The 9,930-nt window shown below is 48.9% G+C and overlaps 2 protein-coding genes across 2 annotated transcripts; one reads left to right on the forward strand and one right to left on the reverse strand.

Moving 5' to 3' along the window:
- The first annotated feature begins 261 nt into the window (after positions 1–261).
- On the forward strand, positions 262–2,600 carry LOC123062494 (pentatricopeptide repeat-containing protein At5g39980, chloroplastic). The gene has a single exon (XM_044486032.1). The coding sequence runs from the start codon at positions 286–288 to the stop codon at positions 2,392–2,394; it is 2,109 nt and encodes a 702-aa protein (XP_044341967.1). The 5' UTR covers positions 262–285; the 3' UTR covers positions 2,395–2,600.
- Positions 2,601–2,701: 101 nt separating this feature from the next.
- Positions 2,702–6,149, reverse strand: LOC123062495 (CTD small phosphatase-like protein). Its single transcript, XM_044486033.1, has 6 exons — positions 5,700–6,149; positions 4,536–4,664; positions 4,328–4,448; positions 4,152–4,233; positions 3,206–3,359; positions 2,702–3,116 (listed from the first exon to the last, which is right to left on the reverse strand). Exons 1-6 carry the CDS (start codon positions 6,021–6,023, stop codon positions 2,982–2,984), a joined length of 945 nt encoding a protein of 314 aa, XP_044341968.1. The 5' UTR covers positions 6,024–6,149; the 3' UTR covers positions 2,702–2,981.
- Positions 6,150–9,930: the final 3,781 nt, after the last annotated feature.

Genomic DNA, 9,930 nt, shown 5'->3' on the forward strand with positions numbered 1-9,930 from the left:
TGCGAGCTCCACCTTGACTTTGGCTGGGTCTGGGGCGTGGAACGCCTACGTGACGGCTGTTCAGAAGGCCACAAACCTCCCTCAATTTTGTTTTTGGTTTGCGAGAATTTAGACGTGCAGATCAGTTCGAGGGCGTTGTAAACATGGCCTTAAATGACCCAAAATATATGTACCGTGCTGACCCAAAATATATGAACGTTTAAGTGCTGCTGGCTCTATTTTGGCTGTGAACTCTCGATTGTCAAGCCGCAACCCTGTCGCTCCATCACAAGTTCTGAAATCTGAATGCTGCCACTTCGCTCCGACGCGGCATTTTGCTCCGACGGGTGTCCCAATCCAGCCCGATACGTCTCGCAAACGTCCCTGCCAACGCCAAAAAATCTCCTATCCGTTTCCCGGCTGCCGCGCCACTCCCGCACCCCAAGACCAATGCCGCCGACGGCAGCAGCGGCCGCCGCCCTCCCTTCCCCGTCGCCCCACCGCCGCGGCCCCGCCGCAGGCGCCAAGTCCATCTGGCTAAACCCCAACCTCCCGAGCTCGCATCCCCTCCACCGCCACAAATCCGCGGAGCTCCAGCGCCAGGACCACGCCCCCGACGTCGCCGCCCTCGTGGCGGCGCTCTCCGCCGCGCGCGCGGCCCCCGACCTGGCCGCCGCGCTCTCGCCGCACCGACCCGTCTCCCCGCGCCTCCTCTGCACGCTCCTCTCCCGCCTCCCGGACCCGCGGCGCGGCGTCGCCCTGCTCGACCTCCTCGCGCCCGACCTCTCCTCGTCGGCGCTCCTCGTCCCCTACAACCTCCTGCTCCGCGCCGCCTGCCGCGCCGGCCAGCTCCGCCTCGCGTCGGGCCTCCTCCTCGAGATGCGCGCCAGGGGCGTCGCGGCCGACGGCTTCTCCTACTCCACGCTCCTCGCGGCGCTCACCCGCGCGGGCCACCTCGACCACGCGCTCACCTTCCTCCCGCTCATGGAGGCCGACGCCGTGGCGCCCGACCTGGTGCTCTTCTCCAACCTCATCCACCTCGCCCTCCGCGCCGGCGACGCGCCCAAGGCGCTCGCGCTCTTCTCCCGCCTCCGCGCCGCGGGGATCAGGCCCGACCTCAAGGCCTACAACGCCGCCATCGCCGCCTACTGCAAGTCCGACCTGCTACGCGACGCCAAGCGCCTGCTGCTCCACGACGTCCCCGCCGACGGCGTGGCCCCCGACGCCGAGTCCTACGCCCCGGTCCTCGCCGCGCTCGCGCGCCGCGGCCGGCACCTCGCGGCGGTCTCGCTCTTCTCGCACATGCGCGCCGTGGCGCGCGTCAAGCCCGACCTCTCCGTCTTCAACATCGTGCTCAACGCGTACGGGCAGCTGGACCTCGCGCGCGACGCCGACCGGCTCTTCTGGTCCATGCGCCGCGCCGGGGTGCCGCCGAGCGTCGTCACGTACAACACCATGCTCCGCGTGTACGGCGACGCCGGGCTGTTCGGGGAGGCGGTCCACCTCTTCGGCCTCATGTGCAGCACCGCCTCCGACGGCGCCAGCAACGGCGCCGCCGTCAGGCCCAACGTGGTGACGTACAACACCATGATTGCCATCCACGGCAAGGCACTGGAGGACGACAAGGCCGGGAGCCTGGTGCAGCAAATGCAGGCCGGCGGCATCCAGCCCAACGCCGTCACCTACTCCACCGTCCTCTCCATCTGGGTGAAGGCCGGGAAGCTGGACCGCGCCGCCAAGCTCTTCGACAAGCTGCGGGAGTCCGGCACGGAGATGGACCCGGTGCTGTACCAGACGATGGTGGTCGCGTACGAGCGCGCGGGGCTCGTGTCACAGTCCAAGCGGCTGCTGCGCGAGCTTAGAGACCCGGACCAGGCCATCCCCAAGGAGACGGCCATGAAGATCCTGGCCAGCGCCGGGCGGGTGGAGGAGGCCGCGTGGCTGTTCCGCCGCGCGGTCCACACCGGCGAGGTCAAGGACCCGTCGGTGCACCGGGCGATGATGGCGCTGTTCGCCAAGAACAGGCGGCACCGGAGCGTGGTGGAGGTGCTCGACGAGATGAGGAGGCTGGGCCACCTGCCGGACTCGGAGACGATCGCCGTCACCATGAACGCCTATGGCAAGCTCAAGGAGTTCGACAAGGCCGCGGGGCTGTACCGGGCGCTGAGGGAGGAAGGCTGCGTGTTCTCGGACAGGGTGCACTTCCAGATGCTCAGCTTGCTGGGCGCTCAGCAGGACTTCGAGGCGCTGGAGCGGCTGGTCGGCGAGCTTAGCCATGACCCCAGCATCGACAAGAGGGAGCTCTATCTCGTGTCCGCCGGCGTGTACGAGAGAGCATACAGATTTGACGAGGCCGCACAGATTATCAGCCAGATACGAAGCTCCAGCGATTTCCGCGCCCAGAAACTCAGATAAGGAAGAAGCTTCAGTGCCTCCTCTCATGTCCAGAGTTCAGGCTAAAGAGACTCTGACAAAATTTGAATGTCAGCAAGCTTAAAAATCCAGTCTTGTGTGATTCCTTAGTGATTTAATTATATGCTTATTGGTCTTAGGCCTATGTAAATATCAGATGGTTAGATTTATAAACACATGATTTTGGCAAAAATGCTGGTAAAATTCCCTGAACAAATTTGTTTGTTTGTTTGCGAATTTCCACAAACATAATTTCTGACTGAAACCTTGATTAAATGTCAGTTGATGTAGCCTCTTGACATCATAGCTATAGACCTTGAACTGTGCATTAGATTAAATGAGCTATCAACAAGCAAATTTACAACAAAGGTGATATACAACAATTGATGTTGACACCAATACAAATGTGACATTCTGCTAGATTACATTTCCTTTTACCTCCAGACATGGCAATTCTGTATGAACAATGACATGATCTTATATCAGGGAAGAGAATCTAAAAATGAATATAAATAATAATGTACAAGTGCTCTCCCCCTAAGGGACATATGGCGTGGCAGGCACTTGATTCTTCTCCACCTAAACAAGTCTTAGAGAGCCTGATCAGTTCGAGGGATCCCATGCTTTTGGAACCATTCTGGCATATGAAACCTTTCGTACAGGGCTGGCCTCACATCTCTCTGGACAGAGAGATGCTTCAGGAGCGGGAAGATAACCTCCATCAGCTGAAAAACAGTACAAAAAGGAATATCAATGAACATGTACAAATTAGTGGACCGGAACCATTGAATGACGGGTGTCCATTATCAGTTACTTGATCGTCTGAGTGTTGTCCAGCTGAAAATGGAACACAAGGTATTCCATTCAAAGGCTGCACTATGAAGCTGAACGGATTGTTGTCGACAATGACGATTCTACTGAAATCTTTTGACAGGCACGAAAGATCTTTCACATGCTCTCTGTATTCCCTGAAATTGTACACGCCCACTGATATCAGAAAATGAACTGGCCCGCTACTGTATTGTGTTAGGTTATTGGCAAACAAGTATTATATGCACTATCAGCCAGTCCTACTCCAAACAAAGTATTACATGCAAAAACATGCATGCAGAGCCGAAGAAAGCACCATCGATTCATTACTAAAGACTAGCACAGGGACATGCCTTGTATGCAAGCAGAATTGATGAGCTGCTTCCTTCTTTTTCTAAAATTGGCGCTATAAGGCATGACGAAGGGTATGGATGGACCATGAAGAAGAGACAATAAATCCCTTATATTCTGGCCACCCTGCCTTTGCAGTGTGGCACCCTTCATGGCTGGCATTGCACCGCAGATATCCAGGGTCATGCCCCCCCAACATTGCAGACTGTAGATATCATCGTCGCTCTAATCCTTACACTACTCAAACACTGCAGATTACCATCTTCAATCTAATCTTTTCAGGTAATCACCCACTGTATGGTACATTCAGTGCATGGCATGCCTTAAAAGAAAGGATTGTGTTAATATTGTCAGTTTGTCACTCAAATTGATGGGAAACGACCAATCTCTAGTATTGAACTCATACAAATTATAAATAAACTACATGTGCTTTTCCACCTAAAGAACTGCTGGTTTGCATGTAACATTCAACTGATTAGTTGTGTACACATGACAGAAAGCAAAGTAATGATGGCTATCATCAAGACGCAGCAGCAGCAGCACGACGTTACAAAATCACTTGTATCCTATCCCTATGGGGAAGTTTCTGTAACACTTACGTAGTAACAGTTGATGGACGATAGAGACGGAGTTTGAACCTATTATGAGCATCTATTATGTCCACTAAAGGTCTTGCATAACCTGAGGAGAAATTTGGACAGGTATGGTGAGGAAGCTGATTGGGATCATGTGACGAGAGAGAGAGAGATGAATAAAATATTAGCAGCCACCATACCTTCTAAACCCGCTGTAAAGAGGATAAGATCTGCGAACTCACTAGTTTTCTGCAAGAACTCATGCAGACCAGGACGTTCAAAAACAGTAACATGATTCACCTTTTGTTTCCCTTCAACATCCTTTACAGCTCACACAAGAAAATATTCCTTTATCAGTAATGATTAAAAGGATAACACAATAAAGTAGCAAGAGCAGAAGTTTGGTACCTTATCAGTTGATATGCACTCCATGTCAAAGCAATGTAATCCAGCTTCAACAGCTTGGGTGCGTACAATAGGAGGAAGACCAGATGATTCGTACGCAGAAACTAAAGTCTCGTCCAGGTCAAGCACTACCTGAAAAGGTAGTCCATATTTGTTCAGAGATAATGAATGAGTTTATAGCAGAATCGTTAAAGCTGACTTCACACTAAATGTGGCTTGGATTTAGTTTTAACACAAATATTAATTCAGTTGATTCTATTTTGTGGGAAGCCATAAGCTCATCATACTAAATACAGTATGCTTATAAGAAACACTGTTATGAGTGTATGTGCCAGTAAAACAGCACACATGCCGATTCATCTATCATGACCAAATGCGTAATATCATAATTCATATCCAATCACGCTGCCAGTATTGAGGGGCAGGCTCAGATATCTTCTCAACAGCAGCGACAAGAAGTTTCCCAGAAATGGTCTCTCGCAAATTGACTAGTACAAGATCAGTGACCAGAAACAATATATTGCCTAATTAAGTACTCCCTCCGTCCGGAAATACTTGTCCTAGAAATGGATAAAATGGATGTATCTATAACTAAAATAAGTCTAAATACATTCATTTCTAGGACAAGTATTTCTGGACGGAGGGGGTATTTGATCCAGTAAAGGTAGCAACACCGGGATCCTGTAAATTCTCTAAACCAGCCCTTGTCTAGAGATGAGATTAACGCAGTTGTTGGCTAATAAATCAATAAGCCCTTGTTTTGGGATTGAAGTGGCTACTAACATCAACTAAGCTTTTGTTTTGGATTTGCAACACAAGTGACTCTAGGTGCTCGTAATCAGAGAAGACGATTTTTTACCACCCAACAACCCGAAATGGCCTGCTTTATAGCAAATATACTAATTCAGCAGCAAATAAAACACACTATCAATCAAAGCTAACTGAATTAACCAGGAAGAACACCCAATTAGCTCAAACCAACCCCTCCGCCTAATCCCAAATTCACCAGCCCGAAGACAGAAATGGACGGCAATTGGATGGAGACACTCCTCCTGCATCCACTTCCTATCGAAATGGAATCCATCCCCTTCCAAAGTATCTATTGCTCCCTGACCGGAACAGCAAATAGCTCCAAGGAACCCAATGAAAAACCGAATCTTCCCGTACCGTGAGGCGCTGGAGGGGCTCAGACGGGGGCGCCGGGACGGGGGCGGCGTCGGCCGGGATCTCGGAGCGGAGCGGCATGAAGGCCACCTCCGGCGACGGCTGGTCGGGGGCGGCCGAGGCGGAGGAGAGGAGCGGGTAGCGGAAGCCGACGAAGGAGAGGAGCTGGGCGCAGGAGGGCGTGCCGCGGAGGATCTGGAGCAGGACCTGGAGGAGGAAGCCGATCCAGCCGACGACCGCCTGCCACGCCTGCGTCGCCGCCTTCCCGCGCTGCTGGTGCTGCGCCGCCGCCGCCGCGGTCGGCGAGTACACCTCCGCGGCCGCCATGGGGGCCAGGGACGGGCTGCCGGGGCAGGCGGCGGGGGCAGGGGCGAGGGGGCGAGGCAAGGCCGGAGGCGACCGGAGGGAGGGGGGAGGTGGTGGTGGTCGGGTGGTCTTTGTGGGCGCGTGCACGTACGTGGGGGCGGGCGTGGGCGTGCCCGGGTGGGCTTAGCGGAACAGGGGATCGGTGATTGGGGGGCGGATTCGGTGGGCCCGGCGGTCAGCGAGAGTGCGGCTAAACTGGCGAGCTGCCGGAAGTGTAGTAAATTGTCATACGTGCACCCGGAGTTTTCTCTTGGTCGTCAGTAGAAGTAGTAAATTGTTTTTGTCTCCATGCATTTCTGGCTGCTGGCTTGATGCTTATCTGCTCGTGTTAACCTAATTTGTTTTGTTTCGGCGAAAGTACTTATCAATGGTGGCGCGGTAATGTTGACACGTTAATCAAGTCAATCGGGCTGCGTTGATTTCGTTTGCTCCACAAAGCTTCGTTGGTTTCAAAAGTATATTAAGGGCTAATCGTTGTTTTTAACCATGAGGATTAAGATACTTTCTCCGTTTTGAATTACTCGTCATAGAAATGAATATAAAAATTCACTAATAAAACTTTAAAAATCGCTATTGTTGTATAAAATCACACCTCTTCGTCCCATAATATAAGACGTTAAGTATTACTCCCTCCGTTCCAAATTACTTGTCGCGGGTATGGATGTATCTAGATGTATTTTAGTTCTAGATACATCCATTTCTGAGACGAGTAATTTGGACTCCCTCCGTTTTTGAATATAAGTCTTTTTAGAGATTTTCTTAGGATTACATACGGATGTATATAGACATGTTTTAGAGTGTACATTCACTCGTTTTGCTTTGCATGTAGTTTGTATGGAATATCTAAAGGACTTATATTTAGGAACATGCGGAGTAGTTTAGTACCATATACTTATACTTAGATTTACTAGGTGACGACGCTTCTTTCTACATATGCCGAACTAAGCATAGCTTAGGGTCAGATTTCTTATGGTAAAATCAACCCATCAGGTTTGAAGTGTTAGACTTGACACAGGTGTTTGCATATTTTTTTGGATTTGTTTCAGACTTTTCTACGCTGTCTTTTATTTTCAGTACTATGACGTGTTGACTTAAGTCTTTTGAAGGTGTTCATAGAAATCGAGTTTGCATGTGTGTGTGTGCATATGGATAAGGTATACGTCTGTGCGTTCATAAATTTGCACGCGCACGTGCATTCCTAGCGATATAGTGTGTGCATTCCTAGCGATATAGTGTGTGCGTGCGATTATATAGATTTAGTGTCGTGCACATTATTCGTGTATGTGATTAATTATGTTTAAAATACATAGAGATTAGAGAAATTAAGATAGTTGGATCAGGTGTTTACATTTACATTTTTACTCCGCAATTGCAGGAAATATTCCTTTCTCCCAAAGGTGTCATGCCGTATTGCCCTGCCCTCAAGGGATGCTCGGCCGATATTTCTTTCTTGGTGATTGTACCTAAGTAGGTCATTTTCAGAAAAAGTTTGTGCCTAGGTAAGCAGGCACCTCTGATCCCTTTTGCGTTCTCAACAACAATGAAAACGACGTGGGCCATGCTCACTGGATATACTACTAGCAGTGCTGATAGTAAAAGACGCCTAACTGGAGCCAGCCAATGGGAGAGGCAAGACGACCTTATCTTGTTTTGTTTTTTTTTTTGCGAGAAAATACGACCTTATCTTGTTGGGTTGAAGTCTTGTCCATCACGTGTTAATAATATCTGAAATGTAAAAAGAGTATAGTTCCCCCTAGAGTACGGCAAAACATCGGAGAAAGTATCCGGTGAAAACCAAGTGATAGTCGTGTTTCAAAAAATCTAAAAATGAAGTTATTGGAGATGAGACGTTCTAAAGCCCTGTTAGATTTCAGTTTCAAATCCCCTAAAAGAAGATTTCAGTTTCAAATTCAACTTCGCGAGTTCGTGTTTGAGTTATGAAAAAACAAAATTCAGCAACCCTCAAATGTGAAACATGTAAAATTGTTGGGTTTGATGATGATTTTTTAGCTCCTAAGTGAAATTAAATTTGAATTTGAAACCTTACATATTTGTAAAACATCCGAAGCATGTGACACAATGTTTTAAAGTGTCTTTTAAACATTTCAAGCATGGATTTTACTTGGTTTTCACCGTATATTTTTTCATAACATTGTTGTTGCGCCTAGGCGTAGAAACGATAAACTTCGCTAGTGCAAAATATACATTTCTCTTTTGAGATTACAACCCACAAAACTGTTGCTAACCAACTTATGGTTGGATGGTTTGGAGGATAGTGGTAACCCCAGCCTACCAAGGTTCAAGTCCTGGCAATGCGCGTTCAATGGGAGAAGATGTTTCCGTCGACTACGACGTGCCTATGATGAGGGTCGGGTGTGCACGTGTGCGTCCATATCAATGAGTGTATGCGTGTATATACGAGCATTTGCGTATGTAATGTGCTTTAGAAAACCACAAAACTGCTGCGGTGTGGTTGTATATGTGCTACTTACTGTACCCTTTCAAAAAAGAAGCATGTATTAGCCTGGACTCGCATGCTAGTTAGGGGGGTCCTTATGTTTCATGTGTCGGCTATAGAGTTACGATCATAAATAGTCCTCTATCAGTTGATGTGCCTCAATTTCCAAGAAAAAAGTAAAAATATGAACCCCTGTTTACACACTCAGACAGAATACTCTGCAACATATGTATCTTAAATATCTAAATAGATAGCTGCATTAATCCAATTCTCTCAACATACAAGCATGCAACATGTGCAGGAAAAGGCTCACGACAACATGCAAACATACATGAGAATTTCTAACTATATAATATCAAAATTTGACTATCTATGACAACAACAAAATATGAGGTATATATCACAAAAGATACACTATTGGATTTGTATTCAAAACAAGTTTTGCACAACATTATTTTTAGGTCATGTAGTTTATATTTTACTAGTTAAATTTATGACCAAGCTTTGACCCAAATAAAACGGGGTCAAATAAACCCAGACGGAAAGTAGCTGATAATTCATCTATTAGAGCAGAAAATTCATCAGCAAACCCATACCAAAGTACTACTGCAGTGTATGTATACCGGCAGAAATTTGGAGTATTTTTTCATTCTTCTGCCAATCATTTACGAGCGTTCGCAGCAGTATGGTACTAGTACAACAGTGCCATGTGGTTTGTTAATGTCTCTGTTAGCGTAGCGAGGGTCCACGCTGAAAGCATGAAGAGATGCTTTTATTAGTTTAGCAGCCATCCTCGGTTGCGTTTACAGATTGGTCTGCACTGGCAGCTGGATCTGGAAAAAGGGAGTGTCATCAGTTCGGCAGCACCGCAAGACCGGCATACCTACCTCGTCGAGAGAGGCAATGGGTTTTTGCCTACCTCTCGTCGACGCACCAAAGTTTCTTTCGGAACGCTCGCACGGTGCTGCGTCCATTCCTGGCGAAAACTGTGGCGAAAGGAGTATCTGGCCGGCCCTTTTTCTCTTCCCTTCCAGGCTTTCTGCACCCAGCAAACAACATCTACAACCGGACGCCAGACCCGTTCCAAACATGATCAGTCTCGGAATGAAAAAATGTCATCCAACCGGCCCGTATCTTGGGCGGCTATGGGATGGCCTTTTCATACCCGGCTCATATCTGGGGCGGCTATGGAACAACCTTCTTATATCCGGCTCATATCTGGGACGGCTACGGGACGCATGGACGCGTCCGTCACGTAGGACTGGCCGTTGGGGCCCGTGCCAATTTGATCATATCCGGCTCCCCTCTCCTTGCTCGAGCGTTACTTTTTTTTTCTTTGTTCACCCTTCTGCGCACTGCCGCCATCAGACTTCTGCAGGTATCAATCCTCCGTTGCCTACTCCAACTCAG

The sequence above is a fragment of the Triticum aestivum genome, chromosome 3A (assembly GCF_018294505.1).
Source record: "Triticum aestivum cultivar Chinese Spring chromosome 3A, IWGSC CS RefSeq v2.1, whole genome shotgun sequence".
Taxonomy (NCBI): domain Eukaryota; kingdom Viridiplantae; phylum Streptophyta; class Magnoliopsida; order Poales; family Poaceae; genus Triticum; species Triticum aestivum.